The sequence below is a fragment of the Bos taurus genome, chromosome 28, assembly GCF_002263795.3.
Source record: "Bos taurus isolate L1 Dominette 01449 registration number 42190680 breed Hereford chromosome 28, ARS-UCD2.0, whole genome shotgun sequence".
Lineage (NCBI taxonomy): Eukaryota > Metazoa > Chordata > Mammalia > Artiodactyla > Bovidae > Bos > Bos taurus.
Window position 1 is genome coordinate 41,752,826 of NC_037355.1, and position 22,687 is coordinate 41,775,512.

The 22,687-nt window shown below is 42.9% G+C and overlaps 1 protein-coding gene across 10 annotated transcripts in view; it reads left to right on the forward strand.

Annotated features, from left to right (window-relative positions):
- SHLD2 (shieldin complex subunit 2) overlaps positions 1–10,900 on the forward strand; it is a 114,725-nt gene extending 103,825 nt beyond the window's left edge. For 9 of the 10 annotated variants that reach the window (XM_024986904.2, XM_059882697.1, XM_002698944.7 and 6 more), the window contains 3 exons: positions 4,421–4,649; positions 8,092–8,207; positions 10,304–10,900. In XM_024986904.2, coding sequence (XP_024842672.1) covers positions 4,421–4,649; positions 8,092–8,207; positions 10,304–10,503 — 545 coding nt within the window. In that variant the 3' untranslated portion in view covers positions 10,504–10,900. The other variant, XM_059882699.1, reaches the window with a different exon arrangement.
- The last annotated feature ends 11,787 nt before the right edge of the window (positions 10,901–22,687 follow it).

The following is a 22,687-nucleotide window of genomic DNA, read 5'->3' on the forward strand; positions in this document are numbered from 1 at the left end:
ATTGGCTGGTGATGTTGAACATCTTTTATGTACTTAATTGCCACCTATGTATCTTCTTTAATGAAGTGTCAATTGAAATCTTTTGCTTACCAAGAAAAAGTTGGCTTCATTGTTTTATTGAGTTTTGAGAGTTCTTGATATGCTGGGTAAAAATTCTTCTTTTTGGGGACTCACCTGGTGGTCCAGTGGTTAAGACGTCAGCTTTCTAAGGCAGGGAGTTTGTGTTTAGTCCTGGTCAAAGAGCTAAAATTCCACATGCTTTGAGGCCAAAGAAACAAGACGCAAACCAGAAGCAATATTGTAACAAATTTAATAAACACTTTAAAAATAATCCACATCAGAAAAAGCTTTAAAAAAACTTTTTTTTTTCTTTCTGCATCCAGCTTATAGGGTAGTTCCCTGACCAGGACTGAGCCTGTGCCCCAGGAGTGAACGTGCTGGGTTCTAATCACTGGACCGCCAGGGAAGTCTTGCTTTTTGTTGTTCTTGTTGTTCTTTAGTCACTAAGTCATGTCCCCCTCTTTGCAACTCATGGACTGTAGCCCACCAGGCTCCTCTGTCCATGGGATTTCCCAGGCAAGAATACTGGAGTGGGTTGCCACTTCCTTCTCCAGGGATCGAACCTGTGTCTGCTGCATTGGCAGTCATATTCTTTACCACTGAGACACCTGGGAAGCCCAGAGAATTACTGCTAATATCTGTTTTTAGGAATTTTTATGTCTGTATCATGGTGGATATTTGTCTGCAGTTTTCTTGTATCTTTTTCTGGTTTTGGTGTTAGAGCAATGCTCATAGAAGAGTTGATGTGTAGTGTTTCCTCTTCAGTCATCCCTTCCCTGGTGGCTCAGAGGTTAAAGCGTCTGCCTGCAATGCGGGAGACCTGGGTTCAATCCCTGGGTTGGGAAGACCCCCTGGAGAAGGAAATGGCAACCCACTCTAGTATTCTTGCCCGGAGTATTCCATGGACGGAGAGCCTCTTCAATTTTCCAGAAGAGTTTATTTGGAATTAGATTAATTTCTTCCATACATGTTCAGTAGAACTCCTTCAGACCTATCTGGGCCTGAAGTTTTCTTTATTGGAAGGTTTTAACTACAAATTCAATTTCTTTAATAGATATAGGGCTATTCCAGTTACTTGTTTCTTCTTAAGTGCGCTTTGATAGTTGGCATCTTTCAAGAAATTCGTTCATTTCATCTAGGTTGTTGGCACAACAACAACAAAAGTTTGTTGGCATAAAGTTGTAATATTTTCTTACTATCTCTTTTAATACATGTAGAATTTGTAGTAATACTGGTATTACCTGATAGGGCTAATTTGTGCCTTCTCTCTCTTTTTAACTGATCATTGGCTGGAGTTTTACCAGTTTTATTAATCTGCTCATATAACCACCTTTTTTTTCATTAATTTTTCTATTTTCTAGTCCATTGATTTCTGCTCTGATTTTGTTTCCCCCTTTCTTCTGTTTTCTTGGGTTTCTTTCTTTTTTTCACATTTCTTAGGGTGGAAATGGAGGTAACTGACATGTTTTTTCCCAATGTAGGAGTTTAGTGCCATGAATTTTCCTGTAAGTACAACTTCTAAGTTCTCTACCCAATACCTTATGGATTCTGAGATTTTCCACTCTAGCGGTGGGAGAAGTCACTCTTCCTATCTCTGTGCAAGCTTCAGGGATTGTTCAGTACTTTTGGATGGTCTTTTCTTGTCCTCTGGTTACATGTATTGGTCAGTACTCAGTTGAATTCTTCAAGTGAGGGGTACCCTCTGCAGTTATCCAGAGTTTTCTCCAGAGTTCCCCTTTGTCCTGTCTAATACCAACTCTGATATCTCTAGCCCTATTAGCCTTCCAGACTCAAGCTGTGTCTGCTGTCAGTTCAGGGAAACCACCAGGCTCTGCCTGGGTCTCCTTTCCTGTACTGTAGCCAGTAAACGCTTGTCTGTAAGCTGGGGCAGTTGCTAGGCTTCCGTCTTGCTTCTCATCGCTTGGGATCGCTGTCCTTTGTTGCCTGATACCTAATGTCCTGAGAATTGCTGTTTCATACATTTTGTTTGGTTTTTAGTTGTTTCGGGTGTCAGCTATTTTTACACACAACACTTCTGACATCAAATGTATGGTTTGCTGCTGTTTTCCACATCAACAGCCAGTTCTCCAACTCTGTGCACCCCAACTGGGTGTTGTACAGTTCAATTCAATTTTGATGCCACCTACTTCAAGTTAGTGTCAGACTTCACAGGTTTAAGAGCTCAGTCCTGGCCCAGAAAATTAAAAAACGAAACCCCACTTTTTAATTGAATTACAGAGATTTATTCTCAGAGAACTCCATATACCCACTTCTACATGGAAACATTTATTATTAACTTTAACCAAATGTAAGTTCATGTGCTGGACACACAGTGAGGCCTAATGAACTGAAATGTCAGAGTTTAGAGCAGAAAAAGGTTTATTGAAGGGCCAAGAAAGGAGAATGAGCAACTCATGCTCAAAAACTCCCAAGTCCCTGATGGTTTTCAGGGAGAAGTTTTTAGGGCAATATTTGGGGTGTGAAAGGGTGTGACTTTCTTCACATTGGTTGGTGGTAAAGTAACAGGATAATGTTCCAGAAATCTTGTGCTTTTTAGCCTGAAGTTACTGTCCTCTACCTGGGTGGGGCCTTAGTTCCTGCAGAAGAACTCAAAGATACTGTTATAGATATTTCACGAGAAGGACCTTGCCCCACTGGTATTCTGTTGTGTCTTGACTGCCTCTTCGGTTCCCTCCCTTCCCAGATTTGTAACTGAATTGGAACTCGGAAGGTCAAGGAGGCTGAATGAAGCCTATTTCTCAGAAACAAGGAATGAGGACAGAAAGGAATTTGTGCCTGGGAGGGCCCCAGAGGGTCGTGCTCTGTTTTAATACTAACAGTTAGTTTAAATTAATAATATTTCTGGAAAATAAACACAGATAGTAAAAAATTTACCAATTTTTACATCATCAAACAAAAATTTGACACAACTTTCAAAAATGGGAGTAAGTGGCCACAGAAGACTCTAGGTTTGTACTAACTGGTGAGATCTTGGGTTGTGTTGTAGTGCCATGCACGTTTCTAAACCTGCTTCCTATTTCTGTGTCCCTCCTGTGCCCGCCTCTGGAGCCTCACAGGCTTATGAAGATGACCACTGCAGGAAGAATGCCGTAGGCAGTAGAGGGGCTGCATTTATGTTGGTGTCACAGAAGAGTCAACTCTTTTTTTTTTTTTTTAAACAATCTTCTTTTTTTTTAAAGTCTTCATTGAATTTGTTACAACACTGCTTTGGTTTTTCGGCCACAAGGCATATGGGATCCTAGCTCCTTAACCAGGGATGAAACCTGCACCCTCCTCCAAGCAAGGCAAAGTCTTAACCACAGGACCAGGAAATTCCCGTTACATATCTTTTACGTAAACATCTACTTGCTGGGGTTAGAGGCCTAGAATTAGATATAACGATAAAAACAAACAACATATGCTGCTGTTGCTGCTAAGTTGCTTCAGTCGTGTCCGACTCTGTGCGATCCCACAGACAGCAGCCCACCAGGCTCCGCCATCCCTGGGATTCTCCAAGCAAGAACCCTGGAGTGGGTTCCCATTTATAGACAATGATAAATTAGGTGGCTATAGTTTTGATGATTAATAGCACAAAGGATATATCGTCACTTCATTTGGGGCATGAGGCTGGGAATTGGGAGTATTCTTGCACGCCCTGGAGAGGTACTCCCCATTGGGAAACTATACAGAAAACTTGTGCTGTTATAGTCAGTCCCTGGTGGGCTTCCCTGGTAGCTCAGCTGGTAAAGAATCTGCCTGCAATGTAGGAGACCCTAGTTCAATTCCTGGGTCGGGAAGATCCAATAAGAAGGGATGAGCTACCCTTACTCTAGTATTCTTGGGCTTTACTGGTGGCTCAGGTGGTAAAGAATCCACCTGCAATGTGGGAGACCTGGGTTCAATCTCGGGTTGAGAAGATCCCCTGGAGGAGGGCATGGCATGAGAGTTCTTGCCTAGAGCATCCCCATGGACAGAGGAGCCTGGCGGGTTACAATCCATGGGGTTGCAAAGAGTCGGACACGACTGAGTGACGAAGGACAGCACAGCACACAGTCCCTGGTAGTGAAACTGAGCAGGGTCCTCTGGGGCCCTCCCTGGTACAGACATCCATCTTTTCAACCAAGTTGGCCAAATAAATCTTTACTCTTAGTTGTAGGCAGATGACCCCCTACGCTTTGGAGTAAATGCGGAAGCCATAGTGAGTAAGACTGTCTAGCAGAAGAGCAGAGAAGACCAACAAGGCCTTAGTGTCCTTTACCATAAGTAACTGACTCAACCGTACACTTAACCATGTTTGTAAATTAAAGTTATGGTTTTGGCCTCCTAATTTATGGTATTTCTTTTTGCTTATCTTTTACAGGAGTGATTCTAATGAAAGCCCAGATTTTAGAGCTAGTGTTTCCCATTGCAGCAGTTCAGAAAATAGCTCTAAATGCTCGCAGTTCTCTGAAGAGTATTTTTTGTTCTCTGCCCAATATTATATACACTGGCTGTGCAAAATGTGGATTGGAACTACAAACAGATGAGAACAAGATCTACAAACAATGTTTCAGCTGCTTGCCATTTACTATGAAGAAAATATACTATAGGTAAGCCAACTAAGCAGGCCAGCTAGATGGGAAATGTTTATTATATGGGGCTAGGAATGACCACAAAGGTACATGTATCAAGTGTTTCTGATGGAAAAGTAACTGGAGCTAATCCAAGAGAATAAATTTTTTCCTCCTGAGTGATGGAAAAATGGCTATTTATGAAAGCAAAAATTGCCCAGTAATCGTAACAGGAATTTTTAAAAAGCAGTAATTGGGAGACTTTATTGTTTTTAAGCAGATACACTAAAGAAACCTTTTACTTGGTTTAATTTTTAACCAAGTTCTAAATGGCTCATAAGAAAGTCATTTCCCCATCTTAACACATTATTGGAATTTAAAGGTTAAAATTAATTATATGATCTAACCCCTGAGTTGTAGAAGCTAGTAAGATGCTTAACTTTCCTGCACCTCAGTTTTCTTATCTTCACACTAAACATTAAGGATAGCAGATTAGCAATCAGTGTTTTATGCTCTTTTCTATTTCTAAATACTGTAATATCTAAAAACCAAATGCAGATATGTTCAGCATGTTATCATGGAATACTTTAAATAAGAAAATTTATAGAAGCATAATCCATTAGCCTTATTTCTCTTTACATATATTTATGTTTGTTATGAACAAGTAAATGAACTTTGCTCTTACTTTGAAAGTTGCTTGTCTGAAAAGAAGATTGGATTCAGATGCAAGGTCCCCTCCTCCCTTTGTCTCCACCAAGTCCATTCTCCACAGCCAACAGAGTAACCACTGCATTCCTTTAGAACCTTTCCAGAATTTCCTGTCGCACTCTGCATTTCCCAGCACACTCGTCTGCCACACTCCTCGCCTTGATCTCTGGGTTGGTCCTGGCCTTCTGTAAGGTTTTTAGCATCTGACTTTTTCCTCCTTAGGGCGTTCTCGCCTGCTTCTCCCCCTGCCTGACTCCACAAGGCTGACCCGTTCGTGTCTTAGTTGAGGGCTCTTCATCAGAGAGACTTTTTTTTAGTCACCTCCTTTGTTCTCTGTTGAAGTGCCCTGTGTGTGCACCTGGAGTCATTTACTTGCATAGTCTTCTGAAAAACCTCGTTATGGAGATACAATTCACAGTCCATCAAATCAACCCATCTAAAATGTGAAATTCCAAGGCTTTAGTATATTCACAGGCTTGTGCAGCTGTTACCACAATCTATTTTGGATCACCTTCACCTCTCCCACCCCCAAAGTAGCCACTTCTCATTCTTCCTTCCCACCAACCTACAGCACCCACTAGTCGAATTTCTGGCTCTGTAGAGGAACTTACTTTGGACATTTCAGATAAATAATCATACAGTGTGCAGTCTTTTATGACTGGCTTCTTTTTTTTTTTAACCTGTTTCAAGGTTCATCCATATTGTAGCATATATCAAGTACTTTATTTTGTTTTATTGCCAGATAATATGGGCACCCCTGCGTGCCAGTACAGGAGATGCACATTTGATCTCTGGGTTGGGAAGATCCCTGGAGAAGGAAATGGCAACCCACTCCAGGATTCTTGCTTGGGAAATCTCATGGATAGAGGAGCCTGATGGGCTTAGTCCTTGGGGTCACAAAAGAGTTGGATACAACTTGACGACTAACCAACAACAATATGGATATGCCGCATTTTATCTATCCATTCATCAATTGATGAACATTTGGATTGTACCTACTTTTTGGCTATTATAAATAATACTGCTCCAAACATTCATGTACAACTTTTTTGTGGCCATGTTTTCATTTCTCCTGGGCATGTACTCAGGAGTAGAATTGCTAGGTTGATGTGGTAGCTTTTTACTCCTTTTTAGGAACTGCCAAACTGTTTTCCGAAGCCGCTGCACAATTTTAGTTTTACCAGAAGTGAATGAGGATTGCAGGTTCTCCATGTCCTTGCGGTCACTTTTTATTATTATCTGTTTCTCTTTTTTGTTGCATGTGCTTTTGGTATCATATCTAAGAAGAGTATCCTTCTTAAGCCAGTATCATGGAGGTTTACTCCTATTTTTTCTTCCAAGAATTTTATAGTTAGCTCTTACATATAGATTCATGATCTGTTTTGAGTTAATTTCTATATGTGGTATAAGGAAGGAGTCCAGCTTCATTCTTTTATTCAGTTGTCCCTGTACCGTTGGTTGAAAAGCCTATTCTATCCCCACCGAAGCATCTTGCCACCATTATTGAAAACCTTAATTGTCTTTCTATACCACTAAACTCTGAAGTTCCTTGAGTGAAGCAAGCAGATCTCTCTTATTCACTAGTGTGTACCCAGTGTATACACTGGATAGTACCAGATTTTGTGCACGTATTTGCTGAAATAAAGAATGGAGGAAGAGGGACTCCCCCGGAGGTTTAGTGGTTAAGACTTTGTGCTCCCAATGCAGGGGATGCAGGTTCAGTCCCTCGTCAGGGAGCTGAAGGCCCGTGTGCCACATGGCACATCCAGATTTAAAAAAGAGAATGGAAGAAGTGAGATACCCTGGGGAGAGATTATAAAAAGATAAAAGGACCTAGAATCATGTCGATAAAGGGGGAAGTAAGTTTTTAGAGAGACAATCAGTAGTCGTGGTTTAGTGGTTATGCTGAATTCCCCTATCCTGGTAGGTCTTTCTAAATTCTGTTCATTTTGTAACAATTTATTTTTAAAAGGGGTATATCCCTTTCTTTAAAAGCACACAGAATAATTTTATTCATGTCATTTTGTTCATATTGTTTGTTCTTTAGAGTGTGCCGTGGTTTGTGTTTACTTCTTTGTCTTTATTTAGTGACATGCGAAACAGTTTGTTTTTTATGGTAAAGAATCCAGTGGAAAAAAATAACTTGAAATTGTGATTGTGAAATATGTGATTATCATCTTTATTTTATCTCTAAAAGTAATTTGCACAATAGGGTAAAATTATTTCTTCTTATATTAGTATCTGAACATTTAAAATGAATATGAAATAAATAAAATCAATGTATTACTTGAAAGTCTTTAAAATAAAAGCCCTTCATTTCGACGGGCATTTCAGGACATCCTACTGCTGTTTTAAGAATTAAAATTAACTCTGCAGAAAGCCCAGTGCTGTGGGCTTCCCTGTGGTCCAGTGGTTAGGAATCCACCTTGTAATGCAAGGGACACCAGAATGGCCCCTGGTCTGGGAAGATCCCATGTCTCAGGGCAGCTAAGCCTGTGTGTCGTAACTACTGAAGCCAGCATGCACTAGAGTTCATGCCCCAGAACAAGAGAAGCCATAGCAATGAGAAGTCCACATACCACACCTTGAGAGTAGCCCCTACTCACTGCGATTAGAGAAAGCCTTTGCACAGCAACAGTGACCCAGTGCAGCCAAAATAAGTAAATAAATTAAATATTTTTTTATAAAACTGATTTTTGAAATTATATTACATTTAAACATTTCTTTAATTGAAAATCTTTTTGATGGTCCTAAGCTGTTTACTCTTTTGTAGGCCAGCTTTAATGACCATAGTTGATGGAAAATATAAGGTCTGCATCCATGTAGGATCAAAGCTGATAGAGAAGATTCTGCTCAACATTTCTCCTGACTGGCTCAACAGAGTAATAGGTAAGATATCAACATGCCATCAAGAGGTTGTCCTCTGTGGAACCATTCATATCAGGAGTACAGATAGTATATTAAAATAGAAGGAACATTATAGTCTAAATTAACTTCTTTTCCTGTCAGTATATAAGCAGTAGGATAATGTAGCTTGAGTGAAACACAAGACTATACAGGCTACTGTATGTAAAATAAGTAATCACCGAGGACCCACTGTATAGCACAGGGAACTCTACTTAATACTCTATGATAACCTATGTGGGAAAAGAATCTGAAAATGAATAGACATGTATATGTGTAACTGAATCACTTTGCTGGACACCAGAAACTAACACAGCATTGTAAATCAACTATACTCCAATATAAAATAAAAATTTTAAATAAATAAAATTCTCATATATACAATGGAAAAAAAAAAAAAAGAAACACAAGATTATGTAAGTTGGAAGGTAAGACTTGCTCTACACCTGTCTCAGCACATGAAGAGAGAGAGAAGTAGGTGCCTAATCTCTTCTTACTCTAACTTTCCAATTGGTAAGGGAAAACACCAGTGCCCTAGTTTTTTAATAGTTAAGTAAATGAATGTGCAGCACTATATAAACATATGAAGACTGTGCAGATGGCAGTTGTGTGGATGTTCAGGAACTTCAGCTCTGATGATAGGCACAACAACAGTAGCTGACCATCAGTAGCTAACAACAAAGTGAAGATGATCCATTTGTCAGATGCTCAAACTCCATCCTTTCCTCATTAGTCTGAGACTCTCTAAGCAGATGAGTTAATCTCATTTAATGATGGCTCTGTCTCTTAATAGTGGTTTAATTTTTCTGGCTTTCATTTTTGCTTAAATGTTGAACATTGCATATAGAACAGTACAGACTGAGGTGAACAGTATTTGTATCTAAAGTGTGCACACCTGTTTTCTTCGACTTTTAATGGGGGTGAGGTTGAGCAGAGTAGTTAATTTTGCCAGCCCATGAGTTGGATTTGAGTTTTTCATTGCTCTGGTTACCTTCAGGTCATCACTGGCTTCAAATTTTCTAGCATTATCCGTGCTCATAGTGGGGAGTGGTTCTCTAGAGAGTTTCCTCCGAATATTCCTGCTCTGCTGTCAGCTTTAATCCTTCACCCTGCACCCGGGCCTCAGAGAGTTTCTTACATTTGTATACCTCACCAGGTTGCACAGGCTCTGTTGGTTGTCATTTTTGCATCCCAGCCTAGAGAGAGGGGCAGAAGTGATTCTCTTTGATTCTTGTCTAGCCGTAGTCCTACACAGGTTCTTCGTGTGTCTGGTTCTTGGGTGTGGTGCCTTCGAACAGACCCTGTCCCTCCTGCCGTAGCAGCCGAGCTCGGCCTTGTGTCTCTGTTGAGTGTCTCTGCGTGGTCCTGCCCCTATCCCAGCAGCAGGGCACTGCTGACCGTCTTGATCCAAGGTGGTTTTCTGCCCCTCCCCCAGGGATAGAGAGATTTTCCGCCATCTTCATCCTCACCATCTGTATCTTGGGGCAGGAAGACTTGTGGTCTTAAGAGCCCTGGTGGTCCAGGGGCTAAGACCCCACAACCTCCATGCACAGGGTCCCACAGCCATGACTAAAGGTCCAGCAGTGAAGATCGAAGATCCTGCCTGCCGCAACTAAGACCTGGCACAAACAAAGAAATAAATATTTTAAAAAGATTTTGGTATTCATTAAGAAACTTACTCAGGGTTCTGTTATACAAACACTATGTGTATATATAACCATGATAAGAGCTGTAGACTAGATAAACATAAGAGTTCTTTTCTGATGTGGACATACCCTTTTTGCTTCAAGCTCAATTTAGGAAAAGAGATGAATCTCAATTCTTCCCTGTATTGTTTTATGAAGCCGGTGGCTGTGCCGTAAAAGGAAACAACATCAGTCTGAACCCGTGCTTTCTCTTCAGAACAGCAGGAATTGCACCTCATCATTAGAGAGGAACCTATGGCTAGCAAGATTAGGGATAGAGATATGTACAGTGGCTTTGGGACTTGAGAAACCAAGGGAAACAATGAACCCTTTAAGTGTGAGCATTTCCATTCCCCCGGAAGGGGCACTAAGAGCCCTGCGTTTCCTCTTCCGCAGCCCCTCCCTCTGACGTCACCTACGGAATGGCCGCCGCGGACCTGCTCCATGCCTTGCTGGCGGGCAGCGGGGCGCCTTGTGTCCTGAAGGTGCAGAGCCTCTTTGTGTTAGATGAAAACAGCTACCCACTGCAGCAGGACTTCTCCCTCCTGGATTTTTATCTCAACGACTTGAAGCACGCATCCCATGCTCTTCTCTGAGACCAGAGGAAGAAAATGCAGGCACTTCAAGAGCAGTGAGATGGTTTGTCTTTGGAAATGAACGACAGGGCTTTTGCTCGGGGTTTAAAATAAGTATGTTTTATAAAGAGAACTGTGCTAAATACATTAATTAAAACTCCCCCCCCCCCTAAGAAAATTCTGTGAAGTTTATTGTTCGTTTATTTTTTGGTCTTTCCCTTTCTTGCTTCTAGAGAAATCTGGCAATGAGGCAACATCCAGCAGGTCATTAGGATTAAGTCTCTCTGTTTAGTCCCTGCTCCATTCTGGGCACTGTCCCAAGTACTGAGACATGGACCTGAGGAATTGCTTTTCTGTATGGTCACAAACTTAATTTTTTTTCTTACTCCTTCATTAATAAACTGTAGACATGACATAATTTCTTTGATTATAATTATACATGACTATGGCTTAGTTCATATAAGCCTATGTTTAGACAAGTTCCAGATGACTGTGTCTTTTGATAAAGAGGCATTGAAAATGTAGGAACATGGTCATGTTTGAACTTACTATCAGGGAAGGCAGAGAGTCATATTGTTCATTTCTAGGATTTGAGTACCTCACTGAATTTACTTACAAACAGAGACTTTACAACTTATTACATTCTATACATTCTCTCATTACAACGAGAGCAGCAGCTCACAGAGAATGGGAGTCACCAGTGAGGAAATAGGGAGCGGTACTTAACCAGGAAGTCTGGAGGATGCTCAGTGGTACTAGATAATCATATTGCTTGAACAAAGCTAAATTCATGATAAAATGAACAGGTGTGTTTTGTAAAATTGTTTTGGTTCATTGAAATTGTTTTCTCAAATTCAGGCTTGTTTTGTTTTTAACTTGGCTTCCCTAAAAATGAACCTCAGGAGTTTTGTGATTCTCTCCAAAATCATACACAAAAATGATTGTATGAGAGTGCACACATACAAAAGAACCTTATTCAGTGGAGAAGGGTCTGTAACCTCTAACAAAACCTTCTTACACAGTTTATGACAGTTTCTTGTCATGGGAGAACAAGCTCCTGCCTGATCTCTTCCACCCTGACAACTCCCGCCAAATGGCACCTCCTCTCTCCATCCTGGTATTTCTCTCTGATTCATTTCACTGTATGCTCAGATAAGCTTAGAGTAGCAGGCCAGCAAATTGCATAATCAGATACTAGATAAGCTAAGGAACTGTCTTTATTTACATTTGTTCTTTAGTTGCTCAGTCTTGTCCGACCCTTTTCTGACCCTATGGACTGTAGCCCACCAGGCTCCTCTGTTCATGGGATGTTCCAGACATGAATACCAGAGTAGGTTGCCATTTCCTTCTCCAGGGGAATCTTCCTGATCCAGGGATCGAACCTGAGTCTCCTGCATTGCAGGCAGATTTTCATGCAACACTGTGATCATACTATCTGGAAGAATCTTACCAATATGGTATAGTGATTCCCCTAAATGGGAAATCCTGGTTTTATTTTCTCCTTCATTTTTACTTGATGGAATTATTAGAAAAATGTCCCTAACTTCTAAAGAATATAAATTCCCTGTATTAAAAAGATCACTTACCAAATATAGAAAAAATATATATTCATGTAACCAATATCCCAGTTAAGATTTAGAACATTTCCATCACTCTAAAAATTTCTCTCATCTCCACCTCCAGTTAGTTCCCACTGATGACAGGCAATCACTATTCTGATTTCTATCACCACAAATTAGTTTGACCTGTTCTTGAATTTCATATAAGTAAAATCATATAGTTTATTTTCTTTGTGAACTTTTTTCTCACATCATTTTTGAAATTCACCCAAGTTTTCATGTGACTCAGTAGTTCATTCTTTTTATTGCTGTGGAATATACCAATTTTATGAATATATTACATTATCTATTTTCTAGCTGCTATAAGCATCATTTTACAAGTCTTGTGGATGTATGTTTTTATTTTGTAGTTGGGGAGGTAAATCCCTATGGAGATTGCTGGTTTATGGGATAGGTATTTAACTATTGTTAAATATTTAACTTTGTAAGAAACTTTAAAGCAGTACTCCAAGACTGTTCTACATACTCAGCAGTCATGTTATGAGGATTCCGGTTCTACACCTTTGCCAACATTTGAGGGTGTCATTTTCATTTTAGCCATTGTAATGGGTGTCAGATCAGATCAGATCAGTCGCTCAGTCGTGTCCAACCATTAGCGACCCCATGAATTGCAGCATGCCAGGCCTCCCTGTCCATCACCAACTCCCAGAGTTCACTCAGACTCATGTCCATCGAGTCAGTGATGCCATCCAGCCATCTCATCCTCTGTCATCCCCTTCTCCTCTTGCCCCCAATCCCTCCCAGCATCAGAGTCTTTTCCAATGAGTCAACTCTTCGCATGAGGTGGCCAAAGTACTGGAGTTTCAGCTTTAGCATCATTCCTTCCAAAGAAATCCCAGGGCTGATCTCCTTCAGAATGGACTGGTTGGATCTCCTTGCAGTCCAAGGGACTCTCAAGAGTCTTCTCCAACACCACAGTTCAAAAGCATCAATTCTTCGGCGCTCAGCCTTCTTCACAGTCCAACTCTCACATCCATACATGACCACAGGAAAAACCATAGCCTTGACTAGACGGACCTTTGTTGGCAAAGTAATGTCTCTGCTTTTGAATATGCTATCTAGGCTGGTCATAACTTTCCTTCCAAGGAGTAAGCGTCTTTTAATTTCATGGCTGCAGTCACCATGTGCAGTGATTTTGGAGCCCAGAAAAATAAAGTCTCACACTCTTTCCACTGTTTCCCCATCTATTTGCCATGAAGTGATGGGACCAGATGCCATGATCTTCGTTTTCTGAATGTTGAGCTTTAAGCCAACTTTTTCACTCTCCAGTTTCACCTTCATCAAGAGGCTTTTGAGTTCCTCTTCACTTTCTGCCATAAGGGTGGTGTCATCTGCATATCTGAGGGTATTGATATTTCTCCCGGCAATCTTGATTCCAGCTTGTGTTTCTTCCAGTCCAGCATTCCTCATGATGTACTCTGCATATAAGTTAAATAAACAGGGTGACAATATACAGCCTTTGCCGGGGTCCAGCCCCGGTGGATCCAGGGAATTCGAAGCGGGGACGGCGTCGGCGAGGATCAGGAAACAACTGCTTAATTAAACGTTAATTAAGGATATAAAGAGTAATAGAATAAGGATAGCTCAGTGAGGAAATTCAGTGGAGAAAAGAGGCTGAATAATTCAGCCAGAAGGTGAGAGAAAGAACGACACGGGGAGACCAAGTTCCGGTGAACAGGGCCCGCACTTTATTTTCCAAAGTAGTTTTTATACCTTAAGTTATGCATAGAAGATAATGGGGGAAGGGGTAGAGTCATGCAGCAAGCCAGGCTTTCTTCCTGCAAACTTATCATATGCAAAAGCTTAGGTGATTTGCATCATCTTCTGGCCCGGAGGCCTGTTAACATTTTAAGACCCTTTCCTCAGACAACTTATTTTTCTCTAAAGGTGATTGGTCAGGAGCCACCCTCCAAAAGCATTAGATAAAGTTGCATCCCTACAGAGCAAAGGTGTGGTGGGCTATAACAAGAAAAAGAATTAACTCAAGGGCCCCAGGTTACAAACATTAAAGCTACTATTTACACCAATTATATTAATCAATACACTGCCAGGGACACAGCAGGTAAGGGATATGGAAACTTAGCAGCAAACATTGGCCCAACAAGTGAAAAACCCTTCACCAATACAATTTCTAATCAATCTTTTAACTGCTCAAAGGAATCTGTATTTAGACAGTTTAGAACATCTCATGCCTCTCCCAGTTGGGAGGCTCTGAGCAATCACATGTGGCCGGAAAAACCTATTCAGGCAGGCTAGAGGACTTCCAAAGGTGTTTGTAGGTTGAAACACTGTCACATCCAGGAATTATTAACTGGAGCTGTAAGCTAAGTCTTTTTTCAGAGAGAGGTAGTGGGGCACAGCCCCCCGTAAAGTCAGAGGTGTAGGTGAAAGCACAAAGCAGAAAGAAGGCAGACTCTGGTTTGGGGGGTAGATGCTCGAGAATTTCCAGGGGAACTCCTGAGGCTCGATCCCGCCTTTGCCTATGCCAAGCCTCCTTCCTCATGACCTTTGCCACGGGTGGAGCTCGCTCCCAGCAAGCCTTGACATACTCCTTTTCCTATTTGGAACCAGTCTGTTGTTCCATGTCCAGTTCTAACTGTTGCTTCCTGACCTGCATACAAATTTCTCAAGAGGCAGATCAGGTGGTCTGGTATTCCCATGTCTTTCAGAATTTTCCACAGTTGATTGTGATCCACACAAAGGCTTTGGCATAGTCAATAAAGCAGAAATAGATATTTTTCTGGAACTCTCTTGCTTTTTCCATGATCCAGCGGATGTTGGCAATGTGATCTCTGGTTCCTCTGCCTTTTCTAAAACCAGCTTGAACATCAGGAAGTTCACGGTTCACATATTCCTGAAGCCTGGCTTGGAGAATTTTGAGCATTACTTTACTAGCGTGTGAGATGAGTGCAATTGTGCAGTAGTTTGAGCATTCTTTGGCATTGCCTTTCTTTGGGATTGGAATGAAAACTGACCTTTTCCAGTCCTGTGGCCACTGCTGAGTTTTCCAAATTTGCTGGCATATTGAGTGCAGCACTTTCACAGCATCATCTTTCAGGATTTGGAATAGCTCAACTGGAATTCTATCACCTCCACTAGCTTTGTTTGTAGTGATGCTTTCTAAGGCCCACTTGACTTCACATTCCAGGATGTCTGGCTCTAGGTCAGTGATCACACCATCGTGATTATCTGCGTCATGAAGATCTTTTTGGTACAGTTCTTCTGTGTATTCTTGCCATCTCTTCTTAATATCTTCTGCTTCTGTTAGGTCCATACCATTTCTGTCCTTTATCGAGCCCATCTTTGCATGAAATGTTCTTTTGGTATCTCTGATTTTCTTGAAGAGATCTCTAGTCTTTCCCATTCTGTTGTTTTCCTCTATTTCTTTGCATTGATCGCTGAAGAAGGCTTTCTTATCTCTTCTTGCTATTCTTTGGAACTCCGCATTCAGATGTTTATATCTTTCTTTTTCTCCTTTGTTTTTCACTTCTCTTCTTTTCACAGCTATTTGTAAGGCCTCCCCAGACAGCCATTTTGCTTTTTTGCATTTCTTTTCCATGGGAATAGTCTTGATCCCTGTCTCCTGTACAATGTCACGAACCTCATTTCATAGCTCATCAGGCACTCTTATCTATCAGATCTAGGCCCTTAAATCTATTTCTCACTTCCACTGTACAATCATAAGGGATTTGATTTAGGTCATACCTGAATGGTCTAGTGGTTTTCCCTACTTTCTTCAATTTAAGTCTGAATTTGGCAATAAGGAGTTCATGGTCTGAGCCACAGTCAGCTCCTGGTCTTGTTTTTGCTGACTGTATAGAGCTTCTCCATCTTTGGCTGCAAAGAATATAATCAATCTGATTTCAGTGTTGACCATCTCGTGATGTCCATGTATAGAGTCTTCTCTTGTGTTGTTGGAAGAGGGTGTTTGTTATGACCAGTGCATTTTCTTGGCAAAACGCTATTAGTCTTTGCCCTGCTTCATTCCGTATTCCAAGGCCAAATTTGACTGTCACTCCAGGTGTTTCTTGACTTCCTACTTTTGCATTGCAGTCCCCTATAATGAAAAGGACATCTTTTTTAGGTGTTAGTTCTAAAAGGTCTTGTAGGTCTTCATAGAACCATTCAACTTCAGCTTCTTCAGCGTTACTGGTTGGGGCATAGACTTGGATTACCGTGATATTGAATGGTTTGCCTTGGAAACGAACAGAGATCATTCTGTCGTTTTTGAGATTGCATGCAAGTACTGCATTTCGGACTCTTTTGTTGACCATGATGGCTACTCCATTTCTTCTGAGGGATTCCTGCGCGCAGTAGTAGATATAATGGTCATCTGAGTTAAATTCACCCATTCCAGTCCATTTCAGTTCGCTGATTCCTAGAATGTCGACATTCACTCTTGCCATCTCTTGTTTGACCACTTCCAATTTGCCTTAATTCATGGACCCGACATTCCAGGTTCCTATGCAATATTGCTCTTTACAGCATCAGACCTTGCTTCTATCACTAGTCACATCCACAGCTGGTATTCTTTTTGCTTTGGCTCCATCCCTTCATTCTTTCTGGAGTTATTTCTCCACTGATCTCCAGTAGCATATTGGGCACCTACTGACCTGGGGAGCTCCTCTTTCAGTATCCTATCATTTTGCCTTTTCATACTGTTCATGGGGTTCTCAAGGCAAGAATACTGCAGTGGTTTGCCATTCCCTTCTCCAGTGGACCACATTCTGTCAGATGTCTCCACCATGACCTGCCCATCTTGGGTTGCCCCACGGGCATGGCTTAGTTTCATTGAGTTAGACAAGGCTGTGGTCCTAGTGTGATTAGATTGACTAGTTTTCTGTGAGTATGGTTTCAATGTGTCTGCCCTCTGATGCCCTCTTGCAACACCTACGATCTTACTTGTATTTCTCTTACCTTGGGCGTGGGGTATCTCTTCACGGCTGCTCCAGCAAAGCGCAGCCAATGCTCCTTACCTTGGATGAGGGGCATCTCCTCACCAGCGCCCTTCCTGACCTTCAACGTGGGATAGCTCCTCTAGGCCCTCCTGCGCCCGCGCAGCCACGGCTCCTTGGACGTGGGGTTGGTCCTCCCGGCCACCGCCCCTGGCCTCGGCCGTGGGGGCGTGGGGTAGCTCCTTCCACCCGCCGCCCCTGGCCTCGGGCTTAAGGGAGTGGGGTATCTCCTCCCGCCGCCGCCCCTGACCTCGGACGTGGGGTAGCTCCTCTCAGCCATTCCTGCACCGTCGCAGTCGCACTCTCGACTGCTGCCCCTGACCTCCAACGCAGGGTAACTCCTCTTGGCCGCCGCCCTTCAGGCATGGGGTCTTCCCGGCTTCTGCCCCTGACGTCGGACGTGGGGTAGCTCCTCTTGGCCGTGCTTTAGCGCGCCCGTCGCAGCCGCCTGCGCGTAAAGTGGTTTAAAACATTAGGTTAGTGGCTGTGAGAAGGGGAGCTAGTGCTTGGGAATGGACTCAAGAGAAGAGTGTGTGGGGTAGTGGGGGAGCTGGTTTATCAGTTTCACCACAATTACCAGTTATCAGTTCCCTGCAGCTCTGATGGAGGAGATAGGCCCCAGGCTGAGCCCTGCAACTGATGTCTTGCTGATGCTTTAAGATGGGATACCAGTGGGAGCATTGGGCCTGATTGGATGCATTCTTGTGGATTTCCCCCCAGGACACATATGCAGAGAAGGCCTTCAGTCTAGGGGAAGGACAAAAGGAGGGAGAAGATGCAAGCTGGAATCCATCTTGGCTGAGATGTGCCCCCACACCAGGGCCAAATATGGAGATGACTGGCCAGAAAAAAAAAAAAGTCCAGAAAACTGCCACTACATAAGCAACCTAAGCTGCCCCTAGAAGATGCAACTCACTCTGCGCTCACCTGTGTGCCCCTTCAAACGTATCCTGTTGTTTCCACACACACTTTGCTTCTTCCACATGCATTTTTCTTCTAATGAAGCCCCCCCTTTTTTTCTCACAATCTTGATCTCTGCTGAGTTCTTCAAAGAAGACAAGAACGGAAGTCCTTTTTTCAGCCCTTCACCTCCGGAATCAGCTCCAAATTCATCCTTTAAAACTTACTCTGCAGATGGAATTCCCTTTAAGCGTCTCTCCTTCGCAGTGAATAAGTACGCTACTAAACAGAAGAAGGCGCTAGAGATCCATTGCGGGATGTAGGCGCTTTTCTCGGTGGGTGCCAGTAGCTGCATTTGTCCCCAGGGGTGCGCCGACACTGGGTGGCGCTCTGCTCCAGCGACATACCCTGGACGCCGCGGGTCCCTCCACCGGCTTCCGGCTTGGCCTAGCCACCCCGTCAATCGCGTTCCCATGGCCCTCCTGACAAGGAGACCACCAGCTCCAGGCCCCCCTCCGGTCTGTACCCGTGCACCACCCACCCGACTCATCCACTCGCTGCAAGTTTGTCCTACCAGATTTGTCAAGTAGCAAACCGATAAAAGCATATTACCATATCAAAGGGCAGATAGAAATCAAATTTCGTCATTTGCTGGATTATACCTCATCAGTGGAGATGAACAGAGAACTTACCAGACAGGAGTGAAGGAGAGGAGAGGGAGGGAGGGAGGGAAGTAGGGGAAAGGGGATGAAGCGTGGAGATAAACAGCCTCACTAGAAACCAAACGGGGACAAACAGAAGCGGCTCTATTGAATAGGCACGTACAGGTCCTTTCATGGATTCCCAGGCTGTGGAATGTTCTGGCACTCTGTCCAGCATCTCTGTCCTTTCTGAGGTCTCTCGGGCTAAATGTGATAATGTTACCATTTTTAGACATCTGGAATCGGATTCAGATTCCAGCTTCACCACTTCCTAGTTCTGCAGCCTGAGAGATGGCATTGCCTTCCTGATGTGCACTCCCCTCACTTCCAAGTGTGGGCAAGCTCCTCCTGAACTGTTGTACAGTTTAACAAGCGGATGCACAAAGACCTGTACAGTTCCTCGGAGCTGGTTCCTTCCTCCCCACCTTGATGTCCGCTCTGAGAAACACAGCCCTGAGGCAGAGAGGGGAGGAGTGATCTGAGCAAGTAATCCCTTACTTAAAAATGAAGGGGGGAAAACCCATAATAGGCAGATAGTCCAATCTATCTTCATAAATTAAGACATACATCCATTTTGTTGAAAGAGCCAGCCTTATAGAATGTAATCAGTTAACTGCTTCATTCTTTTCTTCCCCACTCACCCATTCAAACCTGCTTGGTAGGTAGCTTTCCCCTGCCCTTTGGATAAAATCTAGGGCAAGTCCCATGACTTGTTAAATCATTCTTATGTAACAATAAATTTTTCCTGTGACTTCTAGTTGTAAAAACAAGCTGTGTTCAGCACTGGAAATGTCCAGCCCCATGCAGTGGTCTAAACCTCCAATGCCATTCAAAGTTCACACCTCCCTTCTCTCCTGCCCTGACCTAGGCTCATGCCTTATAGATAGGCATGGAGCACCATTTTTTTATTTCTCCAGTTTGTGCTTCCATTCTTCCTCCCAATTTTCTAACAGGGATCTCTTTTTTATTTTAATTTTATTTATTTATTCATTTTTTTGGTTGCTGCATGTGTCATGTGGAACCTAGGTTTCTGTGCCAGGGATTGAGCTCACATCCTCTGAATTGGAAGCATGCAGTCTTAACCACTGGACCACCACCACCACCATTGTCCCCTAACAGGGATTTCTGATCATCCAGGAAGGGGCAGGGAAGTGGTACAGAAAGGCCACCTAAGGGGCAGGAGAGGTTCTACATGACCAGTTATGAGCTCGAGTGCTCACATGGGTTCTTCCAGAGCCTCCTTTTCCTACAGGATCCCATGACTCAGGTTTGCCCGAGTGTGGGATGGCACACAGTACCCTTCTCATCCACTTTAAAGGTCTGTATTACAGTTTTGGGAAATGAAAGTCTGAAAATTATGCTTCCCAGACTCTTATGGACCAGGTTCCAGGTGGTTTACCAAATGTGAGGCACTCAGGTGAAGCTCGGAAGCAGAGAGTAGAAAATCATCCTTTTCTTCCTTTGATTGTGATGCTTATGACAGCAAGATGCTTGAGATTCTTGTAGTAATTTGAACAAAAAATAAAATTTGTGCAAATTCCAGCCCGTTGTCACTATAGGGTACCAAGTAGGCAGCAATGGCTTTGAGACCTGGCAGCAGTTACGAGACAGGGAGTTCTCCTCCTCTGGGACTGCACCTGTACAGCCGAGCACAGACCCTGGAGTTACGCGTTTCTAGGAAACGTCAATATGGCACCCTGAGTTATCACCCCCGTCCTTAGCCTCTCCCTGTAGCTGTATCTATTGCCACGGTGCTTTGCAACTCCTCTCACAAAAAGGTGTAGTTTACCCTGCCCCTTGACTCGGAAACTCGGCTACATGACTCACTTCAGCCAATAGGATATCAGGCGACACAGCACAAGCTGAAGGTAGAAATGTGTTTGTCCTTCTTCTGCCTTCCCAATGGAAAAGCTTTCCCTGGGTTGCTGCTGCCCCTTCAGCTTGTGCTCAGAATGAACAAACATGGAGCAGGCCCAGGTGAGGACATGAGCCTGGTCCGACCCACAGGTTGAAAGTGAGTTGCCTAATCTAGACCCGCCCATATTCAGCTGATCCACAGATGTGTGAGAAATACACGTGCAATTTAGTAGAACACTAAGATGCTGAGATTCTTTGTTATGCACCATTTCCCCAAAAACAGCCAACTGATACCAACCTTTCTCCTTTTGACTTCATCAGCCCCATAAGAAGGCTGTGTAACTTGTGCCATCAAATTCCCTGTATAAAATCACTCTGTGTTGTGAGTTCTTTCTCTGGGAGAAGAATTCTGAGAAAATAATGATTTTTCTGCTTGAGTCAGAGTTATGTTCATGCTGAGAATTAGAAAGCCTGAATGAAATACAGAAAGCTTCTTGGCTAAAGAGCTGCCAAGTCAACAAGCATTTGATGGGCCATGATCTCAGAAGAAGGAAAACACAAGGGATGAGCTGACAGTTTGTGAGCCACTTTTCCCTTTAGGAAACTTGCTGAGCATTTGCACAGAGGGCCATGGGTTAAGAGGTAGAAAAGGAAGCACAGGCTCTGGAGCTGAACAGACAAGACGTTGGAGATTGGAGTTGCCAAGGCAGCTAGGATTAGAGGGGACAAGATGCTAGATAAAAGCAAAACACAGAAAAGAAACTCGGGAATTCTCTGGTGGTCCAGTGGTTAGAGCTCACTGATTTCACTGTGGTGGCCCAGGTTCATTTCCTACTCAGGGAACTAAGCAAGTCACGTGGCATAGCCAAATAAAAAAGAAATTCTGAAACTTGAATGACATTTTAAAGCTGTTGAAAGAAAAAGAAATGTCAACCTAGAATTTTATATTCACAAAATTTTTGGTGGGTTTCTTGGGATTTTCTATACATAAAGCCATGTTGCTGCTGCTGCTGCTAAGTCGCTTCAGTTGTGTCTGACTCTGTGTGACCCCATAGATGGCAGCCCACCAGGCTCCTTTGTCCCTGGGATTCTCCAGGCAAGAATTCTGGAGTGGATTGCCATTTCCTTTTCCAATGAATGCATGCATGCTAAGTTGCTTCAGTTGTGTCTGACTCTGTGCGACCCCATAGACCAGGCTCCTCTGTTCACAGGATTCTCTAGGCAAGAATCCTGGAGTGGGTTGTCATTTCCTTCTCCGCAAAACCATGTTATCTGCAAATAAGTATAGTTTTACCCCTTCTTTCATGATCTGGATTCCTTTTATTTCCTTTTCCTGTCCAATCACACAGCCACCACAATTTTGCAAGAGATAAAGAAGGCATGAAGATTGTAAAGGACGAAGTAAAACTATCATTCACAGAGGTCATTACTATATACAAAGAAAATACAAAGAATCTACAAACAATTACAAGTGACTTTAGCAAGGCCACTCACTAGGTACAAAGTCAATGTACAAAAGTCAATAGCATTTTTATATACTAGAAACAAATATAAAACACCTAAGAGGAAATCCAAGAGAAGAGGTACAAGAACACTTTCCTGTAAAACCACAAAACAAGTTTAAAGAAACTTGCAAAAACCCTAAAGAAATGGAGGGATACACCATGTCATACACATGTAATACACCATGTTAATGGGCTGAAGATTCAACATTTTAAAGATACCAAATTGTCCCCAAACTGAATATGTTGAATGGAAAGTCCAACCAAGTTCTAGTACTTTTTTGGTGTGGAAATTAAGAAGCTGACTCTAAATGTTTTACAGAAATGCCAAGGGCTTCATTCTGCTTGGCTCACCTTGTGGACAGGATTGAGACCTGCTGTCTTAGGCCCATGGAGACACGGTGTCTTTTCGCCCTGACTGTATATGTGAACAGGGGCCAACCCGACAGAGCACCCCCACCTCCCCTTCAGAGCAGAGAGCCTGCCTGTCTCTTGCCATTGAAAATGTTCAACTCTGAGTCAGACATGTCTGTCCATTCTGTCCTGCAAAGGGCATATTTACCAAATTTTCCAAGTGGCCCTGGAAAGGTCACTGAGACAAGAACCTCCCCTTGAAATGTGGGGGTAGTTGGCACCTGTGGTCTCGGGACCCCAAGAGAAAGGGGAACCAT